Source organism: Podarcis muralis, chromosome 7 (assembly GCF_964188315.1).
Source record: "Podarcis muralis chromosome 7, rPodMur119.hap1.1, whole genome shotgun sequence".
Classification (NCBI taxonomy): Eukaryota; Metazoa; Chordata; class Lepidosauria; order Squamata; family Lacertidae; genus Podarcis; species Podarcis muralis.
Window position 1 is genome coordinate 51138596 of NC_135661.1, and position 19274 is coordinate 51157869.

Consider the following 19274-nt stretch of genomic DNA (forward strand, 5'->3'; position numbering starts at 1 on the left):
ATGACTCAACTGCTACTGGCACATGGAGGACTGTGACGAGTGCCAGAGTGCATGGAAATGCTGTTTATCTTCCAGCTACAGCGCCACCCACTCCCTTTACGTTTACTGGTACTTTACCTATTTATTTACTTGTACTGGTATGCTTTTGAACTGCTAGGTTGGCAGAAGCTGGGACAGAGCAACGGGAGCTCACACCGTCATGCAGATTCAAACTGCCAACCTTCCTATTGGCAAGCCCAAGAGGCTCGGTGGTTTAGACCACAGCACCACCCGGCACACAGCTCACCTGATCAGTCTTCCTCATGGTGAGATTATTGTATTTCTATTTACGTTTACAGTAATCATTTCTGAATGTGCATCTATACATATAAATCAGACAAGCACATTTTATGTGAATCAGTGTAGCCTGTTGTCTCCGTCTTCTTGACAAGGAAATAAGTAACTAACCAACTCATGTCTTCTTTTAAAGCCCATTCTCTCTCCCCTCACAGTATGTTTAGAATGCAATCATAAAAGTACCCAATATTTCTCTAATCAGGGCAAATGCTTTCTGCTCCTTGACACGGTTATTCTTCATTTTCTCAATGTCGGTAGAAGGGGGAGGCTGGTAGATGTTGCTTCCGCTGTCCCTGCGGGCTCCAAAGATAGGGTTTGAGTCACCTGTACAGGAAGAGGAGGCAGCGGCCCATTACTAGCCTGGAATTTATCAGCTGAAAACAATAGGAGAGGGACAATATTTGGAGACTGTGAATCAATGGCAATAGGCATATGTCACCAATCTCAGGTAGCACATTCTTGGCTGTATGAAAAGTACAGTTTCCATTGGGAAAGCCTAATTTAGACTAGCCCTAGAGCTAGTTTTGATAGCCTACATCAGGGCTGGGGAATCTTTTTCAGCCTGAGGAATCATTCTCTTCTAGGTATCCTTCCAATGGTCACATTTCAGTGGTGGGCGGGGTCAGAAGCAAAAGTGGGTGGAGCAACAATGCTCACACATCTCTGTCTATCCAGGCAAGCAAGAAGCATCATCAGGAGCTCAAAGGCACATTCTAGTTATCAAACCCCACCCCAAAATAGCAACAGTCAGGGGGCAGGGTTCGTGGTTGTTTTTGCATAATGTTCTTACTTACTTTTCATGCTACAGAAAATACATTTTAATAGCAACAGTACGATGTGCCCCAAGCTACCAAGGACATTCATACTCCTTTAGGTACCCAGCTCATTTAGAGCTCTGTAGGTCAAGGCCAGAACCTTCAAATACAAAGTCAATGAAAGCTTCTTTAGTTTCTTGACCATTTCCAGGCACAATTATAGACAGACAGACAGACAGGAAGGATTGCAGGCTACTTTGTATATCTCCTTGCAGTCACTTCCTCAGCACGTGGGAAACCTGTGGTCCTCCAGTTGTTGTTGGACCAATTCCCACCAGCTCCAGTAGCCTGGTCAGGGATGATGGGAGTTGGAGTCCAGTAACAGGTTCCCCACCCCCCACACTAGCTGATTAATAGTGCGATCTTATATATGTTTGTCGACTCAGAAGGAGAAACCAATGACTTCAGTGTGACTCACTGTTCGGTTAAGCATGTATAGCAATCCTAAACACACTTACTAGGGAGAAAGCCCTACTGAGCACTTTGGGACTTACCTCCAGATAAACATGGATTAGATTGCACTTTGCCTCCACAGCATATATCAGTATATTGTTAATTATAAAACAGCAGCACGATAGTTTCATTTAAAAAACCAGCAACTCTCTATAAATACTCAGTCTTCCATCACCAACCGTAAGCTGATTTTTAATGCTGACTGCCCTTCTGTTTTAGGCTAAGATGCTTATTTGATACAATTGTTTATGTAACCTGCACTGGGTTCTTACTAGGAAAACAAAGGATACACATTTAAAAACCCCTTTAGGAACTTCAATGGAGAAGCTGAATTATTTAGAAATGGAAAATAGCACAAACTTACCTAGTACCTTGGATTATGGACAAAAAAGCGTAGACTGACTGGAGCAAAGAAAAGGTCATCGATATCAAACAGTGCATGTGATCTAACACCCATCATGGCTATTGAAATGGGCAGGAGAGAATATGTTTGGCTTAAGGTGAGATAAAAATAGATCTCTGCACAAGCGAGAAAAGGGCCTAAGTGGAGCGAGGAGCTCTGCTGTACAGCCAGTGAAACTTCCACTTTTCAAAGATGACAAGGAAACTGGGCAGGTGTCCAGTACAGCGTGCTAATTTTGCCAGTGGAACTGATGTGACAACAAGAGGCAATTTCACAAGGGAAACCTGATGCTCCTGAGTCCTGGTTGCCCCTTATTGTCCACAAATTGCAGAAGAGGATGTCCCTTGATATCAGGCTTGTTCACATGATGTACTGAACACAAGTTCAAACTATTTCTACCCGTGTTCCAGTGTTTGCATGAAAGAGGGCACACTTGTTGATCTGTACAGCTCAGTGACTATGTGCATAGGTACACAGACAGTACAACAATTGAACATTACATGCGAATAACATGAGTGCGCAACTATTTGCACATGCAGGTTACACAAATTGTGCAGTTATTGGTAGACTTGCCCCTGTTCAGCACTTTGCTCTTCCTCAATCCTTTAGAAGTTGAGGTCAACCGTATGAACCTGCCTAGCTGTTAAGAAAGTCCTCAGAAGGCCTTCTCTGCAGTCCCCTTCTTTTGGGAGCTTGATGGGTGGCAAACAGAAGGAGGACTTTAAATTGGAACTACAACTACTTCTAGCTTTCTCTGTCCTACCATCAAAGCCTGGTCGTGATTTTTTGCAAAGCCAGGGGAAATAAATTATAGGTCAATTTTCCCCAATCAGCAGCCCTCCAGATGTTTTGAACACCAAATCCCATCAGACACAGTCAGCATGACCAATAGCCAGGGCTGGTGACAGTTATAGTTCAGCTACATTTGAAGAACACCAGATTAGAGAAGGCTAATGTTATTCTAGGCCATGTTATTAAAATAGCTTAATAAGTTACCTGGGGCAGACAATGGGCCATTGATAGTTGTGTTTTCCTCATCTTCCTGTTCCACCTTTTTAAGAACCAGAGCAAAGAAAGCAGCAAACCCCAGTACCTGGAAAACAGTTGTTGCAGATCTAGAAACATATTTTGGCACAGATAAGCTTAGTGTAAAATATCTATTTCTGACACCTTGCATTGGCAGTAAAGATACTGTGTTTTCTAAATGCAGATGAAGCCCATGGAATATTGGAAAATTTGGCCACCAGGAATCTGTTTCACTCTTTCTGAAGATGGCATAAATAGTATGCCACTGATTAATGAAGGCTGCCTTGCACATATCAAATTAAGATAATGCACCGTTAGAACTATGGTTTCTGAAGGTGCCAGCAATTCTGTAGTTAAACCAATAACTACAATTTCCAGGCTTCTCTTTGTTCAGACTCTTGCTTAAAGAGATTTGAAACCAGTTTACATTTGTAGTATAGACATTAAATTAAAAGACGAAACAAAGCCCTGCAATTCTTCCCACATATATTTAGATGGCCTCTTGGTACCCTGATTTGGCCTTAGGCTAGGAACAAGCAGATAAAATCAGATAAATGAAAGTGCATATCCAGAGGTGCCCATAGCATCCCTTCTGCAAGTGGTCCACAGAAACAAAACCCTTGGTGAGCAATGCACATCTCCTCTTCATTTCCAAGCCCTGAATATCCTGCTGTGACCATTCACTGACATTCCCACTTGTGTGCACACATGTAAATGGAGCTTCTGCCATTGAACCTTATGTAACTAAAGCCTGTGATGAAAAGGAAGGGCAGTCTTCAGTGGTAGAGTATCTGCTTTGCATGCAGAATGCCCCAGGTCCCCTCCCTGGAATCTCCAAGAAGGGCTGTGGAAGACCCTGGAGTCAGTGCAGACAATACTGAGCTGGATGGACAGCTTTCTAATGTTCCTAAGGGAGCTTACCTTTAAGGGTTGTGTGATGAAAAGGCTTTCAAAGAAGGAGATGGCCATGGAGATCAGCCACTTGATGGAGTTGTCCTTCCCATAATGCAGCCCATACAGCATTGTGAAGAATCCCGATACGCCGCTGGTGATGGCCACCAGGGACCAGCCAATGAAGACACACCAGCAGGGCAGGCCTTTGGGTGTTGGTTCCTTCTTGCCATCTCCGAGAACGCTGGGAGTTGGTGAGCCTCTGGTGATGCAAGAAAGCTGGGTTACATGACATATACAAGAGCTCAAAGCAGTGGTAAAAATAAGCATCTTAACCAGGAAGGGGCAGAATGTTGAATGAAAAAGATTACAAGTGTGTAAGAGTGCTTTAAAAGTATGGTAGGGTTTTGGTCCTTGTCATCCCTCAGTCATTCACTTCCTGTGTGGTCTTAGATAAAAAAATCTCTTGACAGATTAACTACTGAATTTTAAAACAAAAAAAATTCCTTGCAGTAGCACCTTAAAGACCAACTAAGTTAGTTCTTGGTATGAGCTTTCGTGTGCATGCACACTTCTTCAGATACACTCAGATACTGAATTTTATATTCTCAAAACAGGGGTTTGAATGTCTGTTTCCTTGTCCCTCATTCCATCTTAAAACATCTTAATTCCACCCTGCAGACTCCATGACTTTACATGAGCTAACTTTTTTTTCCTCATTCTCCCCACCCCGTTTTCCTCCCCCACTCTGTTTACTGTCTAGCTTGATGAAGTGTTCTAGTGAACTCAAAAGCCTGCACGCTACTTTGTGACATTTTGGTTAGACTGCATCTATTGCTGGCCATAGAGTAGACTCACTGAAATCAGTTGACAGGATTAATTTAGGTCTATTCATCTCAGTAGGTCTAATCTGAGCAAAGCTTAGCTGAGTACAACCTGTGGCCTTATGGTGGATTTTTGGCCTCAGTTTTCCCTTCCCCAAACTGTAAACTGGGAATAACAGACCTATCTCATAGGAGTCCTATGAGGAAAAAGTCAACAAGGCAAAGCTTGTAAATGTTCTTATGTAAGATAAATGCATGGGCAATGGCATGAGGCCTCTGGACCTTCCCCAAACTCATCATTTTACCTCTCGCTGATGGATGCTGCAGAGCACAGTTGGCTTTCCAGGAAGTCCTTCATGTGCCGAACCTGCCTCACAGCCTGGGAGTAGCTTTGTGGGCTCTGGAATCTATGAGGCCCCAACAACTCCATCTCCATCTCTACATGCTGTAGCTGCATGTAGAGGCAGCGGTTGTAGTCTCGATGCTTCAGCCTTTCACCCACTCCTTTTTCTGGAGTTGGAGTCCTTGTCTTTTCTAGAGGGAGAGGAAAACTAAAACTTGTTTACTTGGAAATTAAAAGACCATCATTTGTAACAGCTGTTTGATGGTAGAACGGACTCTCCTTCACATGAGGCTTTCGAACGAGGTTGGATGGCTACTTGTTAGGGACTCCTTACCTGTGATTCCTGCATGTCATCTTGAACTCACCTTTTCTGTAAACTAGAATGCCTCAAACGCAGCAAACGTTCCCCATAGGGAGTTGTTCCACCCCTCAATCATTTTGGTTGCTCTTTTCCTGAACCCTTCCCAACTTTACACTGTGCTTTCTAAGTTGGCCAGAACGGTACAAATGTAGTCACACCACAGATTTGTATAAAGGCATTATGATATTGGCAGTTTTATATTCAGTTATTTTTCTCATCATTCCTAACATGAAAGTTGCCCCTTTTTCACAGTTGCCGCACACTAGAATCCCAAGGTCTCATTCCTGGTCAGCCACCAGCAGTTCCAACCCAATGAACATATGTGTGAAATTAAGATTTTTTTTGCCCCAACAGGCAGCAAAATGTCTCAGGCTGGCCCTGGTGAACTGTCTCAGAGAGTGAGCATGTCAGCCGCTAGGACCGTGTTGCCTGCCAGATGGTTCTGTGTCCTTGGGAGCTGTTATCACCTTCACTTACCGGAATTTTGCCGCATCGGAAATTGCCAGCTTGTAACTTACCTTGTAAATCCACCAAGCCGAGGGTGATGATAATTGGATCATCTTTCTTCTTGCTCTCGTCATAAAATTCCTGTCCGATCCTGTTCTGTTGGCAGATAATGTCCTCAACCAAGGCCAAGAGCTTGTTGATGTCAGTCGATTTGCCAAAATCAGGGTCTGGGGAAGGCAGTGGGGCCTTGAGGGTTTTGAACAGGGAGTTGGCAATTCGCCTGATATCCTGTATGGAATCAAAAGATATGGTGGCAATGGGAGGGAAAATCCAAATTTGCCAAGATTATGAAAATGCCATCTGTGTTGGTTTCATGCAGAAAACATGAAAGGTTTTCCCCACCTTGATCCAGGCCCAAACCCTAAAAAAAACACCCACCCCCCTCTTACCCAAAAACAAAGATGAACAGAATCTTGCAATTAGGGGACATGCTATAGCTCAGTGGTAGGGCACCTGCTCTGCTTCCAGAAAGCCCCTGTTCCAATACCCAGCATCTCCAGTTAGGACTGGGAGAGAACCCTGCCTGAAAGCACTGTAGAGCAGCTGCCAGTCAGTGTAGACAATACTGTGCTGTATGGACTGTTGTGTCTGGCTCAGTATAAGGCAGTTTCCTTAGTTCCTATATACAGTACGAGGGACGTCCAACTCCCAACAGATTGTGATGTACTTACAGTATTAAAAAACTGACCGTGCTCTACCCATTGTCATTAGATGGATCAAAGTTGTTGGGTTTTTTTGGAAAACCAAAGTTGTTTAGCTTTTCTTAGGAAGCCAGAGTGGTTGAGCTTTTTTGAGGAAGCAGTAGTTGTTGAGCTTTTTAAGTTATTTTTTATTTTGGGGGGAAGGAGATCCAGAGATCAACCAGTATCTACCAGAAACACCCCACAATCTACCAGTACTTGAATTCCTTTTCCAAAGAAATAAAATGCTGGAGGAGAGGAGCGACTACATATTATCATGAAATTGAGCCTATACTGCTCAGGCATTGTGTCCTTGATTGCACAGGTGCAGTGGAGCCATCAGAGGAGGATTCTGGGGCAGAAATCCCAGGCCCCATGCAGCAGATAGAGGGAAGGCAGTCTGCAAAACCAGAAGGGCAGTTTACCGTATTCTCAAATCAAGAAATACACATTGCACTTTAAAGAATGGGGGTGTGGGTGGATAAAATCATCATGCCCAGAGTCTTGTTTGTTTATTTAAATTTAGGAGAGTTTATAAACCATTTCATCAGAGTCCCCAGTGTCAGGTGGAGCAACAGGAACATGAAAGCTTGCCTTGTCACCAGGTCAGGCTATTTCATTCATGTAGGTCAGTATTGTCTGTTCTGACTGGCAGGGTCTCAAACAGAGAACATAGGAAGCTTCCTGATATTTTTAAGACTGCCTAGCAGTGGCTTCCAGAGTTTTAGGCAGGAGCTTGTTTTCAGCCCTACCTGGAGGTGCTGGGGTTTGAAACTGCGACCTTCTGCTTTTGTCCTTCCCTGACCCTTCTAAGTGGAGATGGCACCTTCTGTAGGCAAGGCATGTTTGACTCAGCATAAGGCAGCTTTGTATAGTCACGTGGCTTGCCTTGATCACAGCCTCCGGAGTGAGTGACATATTCTGAGTAGCTTGGTGCAGAGGCGCAGGTAGGTCAGGAGACACTCGCCCACTTTTCCCTGGTTTCTTCTCTTTCTTAGGCTGAGACCGGATGTTCCTGAAGATCTGGACGATGAGCAAGTTGATGGGGAACATGAGGAGGGAGCTCTCAAAGCCAATCATCACCTCCTGCCACGTGAACTCTATTTTACCTGGCAACATCAGGTAGAAGAGAGGCTTTGCAGTTAGGGATCAGTTAGAATTTTCATTTTCTTTGCATTTTAATGAGAAACTACCTAATACGTACTTCTAGAACAACAGAGTCTTTCTTTCAGGAATAAAAACAAATTCACAGAAAACTAAAGACCGGGATGAAAGTCATTAGAACTACTATTTTCCTAAACCCATTCTCATTCTGCTTATTCCTTCTACTCTCCACCCTCTTTCAACAGCAACCAGCTAAATTCCTATTAAAGTCCCAGCATTCCATACCTTAACACTCCAACATTCCAAACATATATGCAACATTCCTCCCTACCTAACATTCCATACTCCAAGCAAACTATCCTCCTTTCCTAATACAAATCCCAAATGTGGTTCATTACAGAGACATTTCATTTGCAAAATTTGGGATGTCAACACTCTGACCTGATGAATCCATGTTCTTTGCTTAAGAAGCTGAGCCATGCATGCTGGAAAGCTTTTCTAGTAAGCATTTATATAGCAGGTTTCACACACTCAAAGTGCTTCACATGGATAATCTCAGAAATCTCGCAAACAGCCCTTCAGAGTAGGCCAGTATGGTTATTCCCAAATAACTGAAGAAATGAACAAAGTAGCAGCCTGCTTAAAGTCACCTAGCAGCAATGCCAACCCAAAGCAAGAAGAACCCTTCAGATCTATAGAACCCCTTCCTTGTTCAGCATTCCGTCTTAACTCTCACCACAGTTCCAACTCAAGTGGTAAGGCTGGCGTGCAGTTACCTAAATCCATTTTCTGGTCAGCTGGATCCTTAGGCACGCCCCAGAACATGATGCTGGTCAGCATGGTGCACAGAAGCAGTGAGAAGCAGCAGGATACCCTCTGGGCTCGCGTGAAGGAGCTGCGTGGTGAGCGGTTGAAAATGGAGTACCAAATATGCCCATCACGGAAACCCTTTGAGGTCTTCATGAAAAACAGATTGCTGCAGAGGAGCAAAGAAGGTGTCAGGCTGGACCACGAGTAACATTTATTTTAAGCTAAAACGTAAGACTGTTTCGTGGATACATGGCTTCATGACAACACAGACAAATGAAACCACCAGAGTCGCATAAATCATTCTGGTGTGACTTGTAGTCTTCACCCTGTTAATAAACTCTAGCTGGGTGGGGAACATCTGTCTTCCCAGACTGGCCCCTGGCTTGTTCTCTTACACCTAGGAAGACACAACCTCCAACCAGGGGGCCAGGGCGTGGGGAGAAGACCTTCCACCTCCTTCTGTAAGTTTTACTAGCTAGTCATTTCTACGGCAACAAACCTATACTTGGCCAATTCTTCAGTCATGTAAAAAGATGTTTAACAGTCTTGGTGGCCATTAACTTAACCACTTCAGTAGTACCTTCCACTATACAGTTACAGATATAAAGCTACAGGCTTGTAGGGGACACAAAGATGGCATTCATACCAACCCCACTACACTATTTTACTTACACACACACACATTTCTGCATTACCAACAAAACCCATGTGCAAGGGACTCTCTACTTCATAACCAGGGGAAGCATTTCTGGTAGGGCCAAAGCAGCCAGAGGAAACTGCTCCTTCTGGTCCAGCCTAACATACCTGAACTGCTTCATATCTTCCTCAGTAGCTACGGGGAACACTTTATCGAGGACACAATCTCCGACATCAATGGCTAGCCAAGAGTTGCAGAGGAAATACCATTTCTGATCCGTGGCCACATCATGAACCAGCACACGGTTCACATACCTGTGAACAAAAACAACAGAAAGAAGCTAGCAGGACTGACTTGGGATAGATTCGCACAACACAAGTGCACCAGAGCCCCCACTGCAGTATTTTGTGCCATGAGTGATTGTTCTTATGCAATTGGCCACCCTAGCCAATCCACTCTTGACCATGATTTACCAAGCCAACTTCACCCCTCTCCCTCTCAGTTACCAGCAGCAACCTCCACATTGGGAAAACAGGTGAGCAGCCTCTCCTCACCTGGCTCTGCCTCAGTGGCTGCTACTGCCCATGAGGGAGCTCAGCACCCAGCCTATCAGCTGGCTCCTCTTTCCCAGCCCTAGTTGAAAGGGTGCCCCTTTCCCTGTTCCATCTCTTTGCCCCTTGCATACCAGGACGGGCTGCCTCCGGAATTGTCATGCCACAGCCGGATGCTCTGCAGTTCCCCGAGTGGAAACAGTGTACACAGTAGGAAGACATCCACTCCTCCTCGCTCAAAGACTGGCATGTCGGGGTCCACCAGGTGGTGTGGCTCGCTCTCCCCTTCCTGGCCGTACAAGGTCAGAGTCACCTGGAATAGCAATTGTTCATGCTTGTACTTGCGTGCCACCAAATCCTGAGCTGTGAATAGGTGTCTGAACGGAGCAAATGCAGGTGTGCATGAACACGACCAGGGGCTGTTTCACTATTTACTGCTTTATGATTTGCACTTATAGCCTCCAGGGTTTCAGGCACAAGCTACAGCTCCTTACTTGTGTGCAACAATGCCCAGGACCCCATTGGTACCTTGGAGGTTGTAGCTGAGCCTCGACGGTGTCCGGTAAAAACAGTCACCAGGTAGCGATACTGAGCAAAGGGGTCATTGTCCTCCAACACCATTATCTTCACCTGGAGATTTTATGGCAGCATCAGCAAAGACATGCAAATGACGAATGAAAATATGTAATGCAGGGAAGAGGAGAATGATTACTAGATCTGAATCTAAGACATACCTGGAAATAGGACCAGGTTTGTTTTTTTGCTGAGGGATGAACTCCGATTCCCCACCCCACCCCATAATTTATTCACACCTCAAAGGAAACACATAGGGTCTTCAAATGGAATGCCGTTTACCTCTTCCTCTTTGCACCATCTCAAAAATACATATTTTAAAAATATTTCTTAACTACCCTTCTTCAAGAGATTTCAGGGCAGTTTAAAGGAGTATGAAAACAAGTCATATACAAAGGCACAGCTCTATGTAACAAGTACAAAAATGTGCCAAAAAGGCACAAGACTGTAACATCAACGTATTAATGAGAGGAAGTTTACGATCAAGTAGACAAAAGTCTATTACAATTGCAAAGTGTACATTTCAGCAAGGATAACAAAGAGCCACACAGTGTAAAAATATTTATTATTGTACAGTTGTATCTTGGTTCTGGAACGCCTTGTGACTCGAATGTTTTGGCTCCCGAACACCGCAAACCCAGAAGTGAGTGTTTTGGTTTGTGAATGTTTTTTGGAAGCCGATTGTCCAACACGGCTGACATGGCTTCCAATTGAGTGCAGGAAGCTCCTGCTGCCAATTGGAAGCCATGCCTTGGTTTCTGAACATTTTTGGAAGTCGAATGGACTTCTGGAATGGATTCCGAGAACCAAGGTACCCCTGTATTGAAGAATGCTCAGTTGAAGAATGCTCTAAGCAACCAACAGCTTCCAGATAATGTCTTGTTTCACCGATCTTTCTCAGGTGATAACAGCTTCATATTGCGGGAGACAAGTTCTGGCTGAGAACAAGACTTACTTTGGCGTCATCTTGGATGTCTTTTCTTCTGGCCCAGATCAGAACCAGCAGGTACACGAGGAAGATGCTGCCCACAGTTGTCACCACCACAGGGTTGTCCACAAAGGTGGCAAACAACTCCACCGTTCTGCTGACGTCAATGGAGTTTGGCATCACAAAGAAGGAGCTCCCAAAGAATGTCAGGTGGTTACAGAGACACTGAGTGCCATTGGGGTTTGTTTTGGGGCCAACCTGCAAGCCAAGGAATAGTTGTCTTTATGACCACCTATCTATCCCTACATTCCTATAAGAATCCAAAAATACCCACTCACAAGCTTGTGGCTTTGTGCAAAACTTGTGAGTAGATTTTTTTCCTTACAGGAATGGAGGAAGCTGCCTTATCCTGAGCCAGACTATTGTTCTGTCTGGCTCAGTACAGTCTACTCTGACTGGCAGTGGTTCTTCAAGGTTCCAGGCAGAAGTCTCCCTCTGCCCTACCTGGAGATGCCTGGGACTGAACCTGGGACCTTCTGCATGCTAGGCTGGTGCTCTACCATTAGGCTGCAGTCCTCCCCCAAATTTCATTACTCAGGATGCCCCTCCGCTGCATTATATACTGTCTACTCACGTGGCATCCATAGCTGTTCCAGTTTCCTTGGTGCTCATCCCAGAATACACACTGGGAGACAAAGCAAGTGACAGAAACATTTATGTCATGGGTGGCCATGGACTCCAGTTCTGTTTCTGGTCTCACAATGAAATAGTAGGTCCCTTCTCCAAAAATAAGATCTTCCGGGTGAAGGATCCAGGAATATACAACATCTGGAACAGATGTGGTTGAGCTGAAGTCTAGGGAAGTATGATCAGATTAAGCAATGCTTATTTCTTTATTTATAACATTTTAACGTGGTTAAAACGTGGCTTTGAAATGTTAACAAGAGACCACAAAGGTTTTATAAGTCATGATTAAAAGTCTACAAAAAAGATTAAAAGGTTGTTCTTAGCGGGAAAGGTTGTAACGTAAGAAAGGTTACATGTACACATTGCAAACCCCAAATGGACCAAGAAGAGCATAGTGAAATAAAGAGGTTAATGCACCCAGCTTTCCCTCAGACTAAACAGTCTCCCAACATAACATTCTCTCTAAAGATTCTTGCATTAGAGTCGCAGCTCCTCCTCCTTTTTTGGAGTGCTGTCTTCCTTGTCATTGGGACACTCACTTTGATCTGCCTTTCTTTACCCTCAGGCTACCCAAGACCCTTACAGCCCAAGCCACAAAGCACTTGCAAACATTGCCTAGAGTTTGTGTCTTTCTCAATGGTTTTACCACCTTCCAATTGGTTTCCCAGACAAGTAAGGTTTTATAAACAAACCCCTTAATTCTCAAACTAACCTGCATGAAAGATTTGTAGTTTTTACACAGGCTTACATCACCCTTTGGTTGATGAGCAAGCAACCGGACCTCTATCAGAGTGTTTATTTTTACCTCTTGAATTTCTGTTGAGAGGAAGGCGTGTCATCAATTCATAGTCAGTCTCGTTGGGGTGATAGCCATATCCCAAATATAGGATAAGTGGAATGTCTTGGTCCAGCTGTAGATGGATCACTAGAGATGCATTTACTGAAGTCACATTGACTTGGAGAGCACCGAAGTTTCCCAGATTCAACACATTCAGGTCATTGTCAGTTGCTGAATTCCTTGGCAGCATTATCTGCATTTAATGTCAACAGTTCAATTCTGAAAATGCCCCCAAACCCTGATAAATTTTTAAAAACCTATGCTGTCATCAAGCAGGGAGACCCAGCTGAAGTATAAATGCAAGTGTGAGTTTATATATTAAATTTCTACCCCACCTTCTTTCTATGGAACTCCGGGTGTCTTTAATGGTGTTTCCCCTTCCCAGGCAGTCTCAAGCTTGCACTGCCCAAATTCAGACTTGTTTGGCTTCAGCAAGGTGCCTGCATCAATACCTTAAGACAGAGCTTTCCAAACCGTGTGTTGTGACACGTTAGTATCTTGGCTGCAGTGTGCAGGTGTGTCGGGCAAATGTTCCCTGCGCTCCTCCCAGGGCTGGAAACAGGTCAATTTAACCTCCGATTTCCTAGTAAAACTGAATTACTAAGAAGTATTGAATGTCTAAGAAGTGTGCCACCAACATGAAAAGTTTGAAAGCTCTGCCTTAAGACCATGTCTTGGATGCTGTGGTTAACCTGTGGCCTTCCAGATGGTTCTGGACTACAACTCCCATCACCCTGACCATAGGCCAGGGGTGGGGAACTGTGGTTTGTAGCCTACTAAGTCCTGCTTTGTGTAGACCCATTTAAATTAATAGATCTTAGTTAATAATGTCCACCAATTTCCATGGCTTTACTATAAGTAAGACTAATGTTGGATCCAAGCCTGGGTGGGCTGGGCTTCTCCTCTCATCACAATACAGTTAGCAATGATGAATGAACGAAGTGGCCTGTTTTTAGAAAAGCACATGGTCCTGCCCTTCAGAAATGCACACAAGGAAAATTACCTCAATGTCTTCTGTAAGGTTCTTAACTGGAATAACCAGTCCATCTAGGCTGGTGAGGGAGAGGCCTCCCACAGCTCCATGGATATCAAAGCTGTCACTTGTGGAAAAGGGGTTCACAGACAAGCTCACCATCTACAGGAAGAGATTTTTAAGCACCAAAAAGATTTGATCATAGAATCATAGCACTGTAGAGTTGGAAGGAACCCCACAACCCCCCACAATGCAGATGACCATCCAATCTATGTTTAAAAACCTCCAATGTACTACCACTGCAACAACTTCTTCTCCTTCTCCTTCTTCTGCTTCTTCTGCTTCTAACTTGCTAGTTGCTTGTTACACAGATGTCTCCAAGCAACTTCCAGCATTTTTATAAGTATAAGTAAAATACAATATCAACACATTCATACAAAACCAGATGAAATTCCTACAAAATACAAATGCATAAAAATTCTTCTGCTGATCTCCTTCTTTTCTGCCTCTCAAAGCACCTGAACTTTTTCTTTAGTATTCTTTTTCTGTACTTAGCCTTGTAAAAAGTACTTCCTATTTCTGTTTGTTCTAGTTCCCTACACCTTTCCTCCCCCCCCCCCACTTTTCCACCCTTTATTGGGCAGGTGGGGAACAGGTGGGTCAGTTTCTATAGTCCCATTGTTTATATTGTTATTAAAGCCAATAAAAGCCTTAATAAGAAAGGAAGAAAATGAATTCCCAGAGCAAGCTAAAGCGCAGTAAAAACAGGACACTTGCCCTGATGTCCACTGTCTCGTCTCTGTCTCCTGAGATGCTGAGAGAAGAGGCAGAGGGCAGAGTGAAGCTGGCAGAGCTGGAGTCAGAGATATGAATGGATGTGCTGTCTGCGTTGCCTGTCTGCAACCTTTCCAGAGAAAGATAAGAAAAAAGTCAGAAAAGATGAAAGCAAAGAAGACAAAATCACAGAAGTAGGAACCAAAACATAGGAAGTTGCTTTATACCAAGCCAGACCATTGGTTCATCTAGCTCAGTATTGTTTACACTGACTGGCAGTGGCTCTCCAAAGTTTCAGGCAGGTTTCTCTCAGCCCTACCTAGAGATGCTGGGGATTGGATCCAGGACCTCCTGCATACAATGCAGAAGGCATAGGAGGCTGCCTTGAACCAAGTCAGACTATTGCTCCATCTAGCTCTATATTGTCTTCATCACAGATGGGCAACCTTTCTGAGCCTGAGGGCTACATTCCCTTCTGGGTAACCTTGTTTGACTCCGATCTTTCAACTGACTTACAAATGAAAAATTCCCCACTGGAAAATCCAAAGTCATTTTTTGTTGTTAGGGTTGTTGCCTTGCCATATAGTTAATGGGATGCTAGTTGCTGCAGTTATGCTACATGTTTCCTGGAGGGTGATGAAAAAGCAGTATAGCAAAATCTGTTTACCGGTTGATGTACATAGCTGCAGAAGGGGCTGTGAGCACCATGGGTTCATTGTCAGGCAACTTCCCAATCAAGAGAGCACTCTGGAGGTTTTCAATGGTGTTTAGAAGCTGCAGTGACACCAAACTCTATGACAGAAGAAAAAAACCACACTCTGAACCTTCTTCCTTTGATGGTTTCCCAGCCAGTGCCTCCCACCATTCCTCCAGTCCATGCCAGTCCATGACACCCTTCCATAGCCACAATATGCTATATATACTTTTGCATGCTATAGCTCTTTGACCTTTCATAGTTAAGCGCCCACCTGTGCAGTCTCTGGTCCAGCAGTATCCTCTGTCCCATTCTGCACAGCAGCTTCAAGGACGTTGCTCACTGCATTGAACAGATAGCTGGCAGCCTCCTTGCGCTTCAGGTCATCTTCGCCATCTTCAGCATTCACAATCAGCAAGGATTCACTGACATCCTTCAAAGTATTACCGGCTTCCACCTGAACGAGAAAAGAGGCCTCTAAGTGGACATAGCTCTCTAGGCCAGTGTTTCCCAACCTTGGGCCTCCAGCTGTTTTTGAACTACAATTCCCATCATCCCTGACCTGGTCTTGCTAGCTAGGGATGATGGGAGTTGTAGTCCAAAAACAGCTGGAGGCCCAAGGTTGGGAAACACTGCTCTAGGCTAAAGAGAACAAACTAGCAGGTTTTCATAGCTCCCTTCTTCCCAAATTCAGGTGATAAGCAAATGACAGGGCAGCACCTCTCACAAACCACTGTAGATTGGTGAGGGCCCTCTGCCAGGGGGTACTTCACACACACACACACACACACGTTCTGCTTCCCTCCAATGAAACTGAATGGTCAAGGGTCCCTTTACTTTACTAAAAGAGGACTAGACAAATTCATAGAGGATAAGGCTATCAAGGGCTACTAGGCATGGTGGCTATGTTCTACCTCCACTGTTGGAGGTAGTATGTTACTGATAATACTAGTTGCTGAGAATCACAGGTGGGGAGAGGGCCGTTGGCTCCTGGTTAGCCAATATGAGAACAGGATCTTGGACTAGGAAGACCTTTGGCTGACCCAGAAAGGCTCTTCTTATGTTTGGTACAAGGTGGAGGGTTCCATCAGTCACAGGTGGGTTCCTTTTCCTCTTTGAAATTTCTGTCCCAACTCCAGTTATCCAAGGGCACCAAAGAGGTGGCCGGCAGTTTTATAAGTATACTGCCTTCCTCTAAGAATTAATCATTGAATACAGTGGTACTTTGGGTTAAGTACTTAATTCGTTCCGGAGGTCCATTCTTAACCTGAAACTGTTCTTAACCTGTAGCACCACTTTAGCTAATGGGGCCTCCTGCTGCTGCCGTGCCACCGGAACATGATTTCTGTTCTCATCCTGAAGCAAAGTTCTTAACCTGAAGCACTATTTCTGGGTTAGCGGAGTCTGTAACCTGAAGCGTATGTAACCTGAAGCGTATGTAACTCGAGGTACCACTGTAGTTCCTTCAATTCCCCCCCACTTTCAACCCCCCCCCTTACCAGTCTGTTAAAAGCACCACTAATCTCAGATTCCCACATTGTCAATACATCTGTTGCCTCTTTGCATGAACCACACGCAGTTATGAAGACATGCACATCGCCCAGCCACTCACCTGAGCAGAGGAAGAGAGCTCTTCACTCCTGTAAGTGATTTCCTTGAGCACCTCTGACATCTTAAGAGCCGTCTGCATTGATGTTACATTTACAGCAGAGAGGGTCGTCAGCATCAGCTCTCGCAGCTGGGGATGCAAAGACAGATCATTAGAGACCATATAAATACTGGTTATTGATGGTCTTGTTTCTAATAGACCCTCCCCTGGAAGAACAGGATCAACTAGTACAGAAGTTGCCAACCTTTCTAGGTCCATGGGCACATCTGGATTTTTGAGTGAGTGCCATGGGTACCATCCACTCTGATCACTTCCCTCTATCTCCCCCTGGATCATCCCCCCACCCCAACACACAGAAAGAGAAAGTGCAGAGACACATTTCCATGTGATCTGACTAAAACATCAGATCCAGTAGAATTAACCTGAATATTGAAAAGCACATAGTGGGGAAATCAGGAAGTGGCAAAGGGCATCCCTTCCAGCTTCCTCCTCTATGTACTTTTCAAGCAAGAAAATGCTGATCACCCTTGCCACTCCAGGATCAGGTGGACAGTGAAATTGGGGGCTCAGGGTTTCACAGGCACCAGACGAAGACCTGCATCTAGAGACTGTGCATTGGTGACCCTGTGATTTGCAACATGCTACTGAATATCATAGGGTGGTGACTCAAAAAATGGGCATTTTCAGCTGTTGCCCTTGTTCTGTGGAATGTCTGTCCCTCAGCCATACATAAAGCATTTCCTCCTTCAGATGTCTTATAAAGACTTATCTTTTTGCGCAGCCTTTCCCTGTTTGCCGTAAGATAGGATCCTGATTTTTGTGTATGAATCTCCTAAATCTGCTTTTAAATGCTTTTATATTTTTATATCTTTCTATTGATTTTAGCCTATATTTTTGTTTTAATGGATATTGTTTTTATATTGTACATAGTGTACACAGCTTTGAGATTTTTAAGTGGTTCAGAAATGCTTTTAAATAAAAATATACATATAGAATTTCCGGCTCCCAATAGTTTAACAATAGCAACAACCAAAAGTCTTTCTCTCCCACGCCCTTCACCTCCTCATTTGGGCTGCAGAAATCAAGAATGCTTGAGAAAGCAGAAATAGATTTGTGGGTAAAATAATTAGGATGTGAGCCGTTTTCTGCTACCGAAACAAATTCCTAAGCTCTGCATGTGCTCAGAGGCATCTTGCCTTGCAATTCTATGTGCACCTTCTTGAGCCGAGATTTTGCACTTGGCTTCAATTGGGGACCTCAGAGTCCCAATGGGAAAAAGTAGACCCTCACCAAGCTTAAAGTCTGCCCACCCCTACTGTAAATTATAGGGTAGGAAGTGGTTTTTATGCCTAATCTGAGTTGAAATTCACTCTAATTGCAAATTCGCAGTTTATCTTCCAGTTGACCATATAAATAGAGGAATATATTAACTGCATGAGAGTGAAGGGAATTTATGAATGTGGAATAAATCCGTTTACAATAACGAGTTCCTAGTGAGATGAACATGTAGCCTTTTTGAGCATAAGTACCAGCTACCCCGTGACTTTCAAAATGATCATTATTAATGCCAATTAAACAATTCTTTACACTTCTCTGGCTTCTTTTATTTGCACATCTAGAGGCATTTTGGCAGTGCCAGATAGGATTTGGATCCCCAAAGCACTAAAATAATACAAACCCTATTTGTGACAATTGGCTTCCAAACCCAAACAATGCTTCAGGAATTGGGGAACAAGGCCATATCTGAGGGATATCCTGCTTATTAGCAAAGGACACATTAACAGGATGAGTTGTAATTTCATTATTTCATACAAGATTACTGCAAATGTGTCTATGCAGGGACAACTTTGGAAATAGACCCCAAGCTTCATTTTGTGCAAAACGCTGCTGGCATTTGAAGATCAGAGCATATAAATGCAGACTTATTCCACCTGCTGCAGTTATCTATTTGTTTCCAGGATTAACATAAAGTGTGAGTATTGGCTTTAAAACTGAACAGCTTAGGGCCAGGTTGCCTTTCAGAAACTGCCTGCTCCTTCATGAGCCTACCAGGCCTTGGAGACTGGCCTTGGAGACCTTGCTCTCTGTAGTGCCTCTATACGAGATCCTGTGTGCAGGCAAGAGAGAAGGAGCCTTCTCAGTGCTGGGGCTGGGATTGTGGGGCTGGTGGAGATTTCCTGGACTCCATGTTCCCATATTTTGATGGGTGGTAAAGCTCTTTTTATTCCAGCTAGCTTTTAATTAATGACCCACTGGTGTTTTTTATTTATATGCATTTATAAAATGCATTTATAAAATATGCATTTTATAAATGCATATATGCATTTATAAAAGTAATTATGTACCGCCCTCTCATAAAATATCAGGCCAATGTACAACAATATGTACACCATTAAAAACAGCAAAGTAATCATTAAAATAACTGGCTGGTGAAAAGGTTGTAAACAGCTAAAGCAA

General features: G+C 44.0%; 1 protein-coding gene across 1 annotated transcript in view; it reads right to left on the reverse strand.

Annotated features, from left to right (window-relative positions):
* The window catches only part of LOC114602917 (polycystin-1-like protein 2), a 47709-nt gene that overhangs the window by 10696 nt on the left and 17739 nt on the right, over positions 1-19274 (reverse strand). The window contains exons 18-35 of the mRNA XM_077932475.1: positions 16821-16946; positions 15483-15665; positions 15182-15306; positions 14518-14644; positions 13771-13902; positions 12762-12960; positions 11877-12097; positions 11270-11500; positions 10270-10371; positions 9876-10054; positions 9358-9504; positions 8520-8719; positions 7528-7748; positions 5971-6187; positions 5081-5282; positions 3955-4186; positions 3004-3100; positions 520-660 (exon numbers count right to left, since the gene is read on the reverse strand). Coding sequence (XP_077788601.1) covers positions 520-660; positions 3004-3100; positions 3955-4186; positions 5081-5282; positions 5971-6187; positions 7528-7748; positions 8520-8719; positions 9358-9504; positions 9876-10054; positions 10270-10371; positions 11270-11500; positions 11877-12097; positions 12762-12960; positions 13771-13902; positions 14518-14644; positions 15182-15306; positions 15483-15665; positions 16821-16946 — 3082 coding nt within the window. The remainder of the gene's footprint in view (positions 1-519; positions 661-3003; positions 3101-3954; positions 4187-5080; positions 5283-5970; positions 6188-7527; positions 7749-8519; positions 8720-9357; positions 9505-9875; positions 10055-10269; positions 10372-11269; positions 11501-11876; positions 12098-12761; positions 12961-13770; positions 13903-14517; positions 14645-15181; positions 15307-15482; positions 15666-16820; positions 16947-19274) is intronic.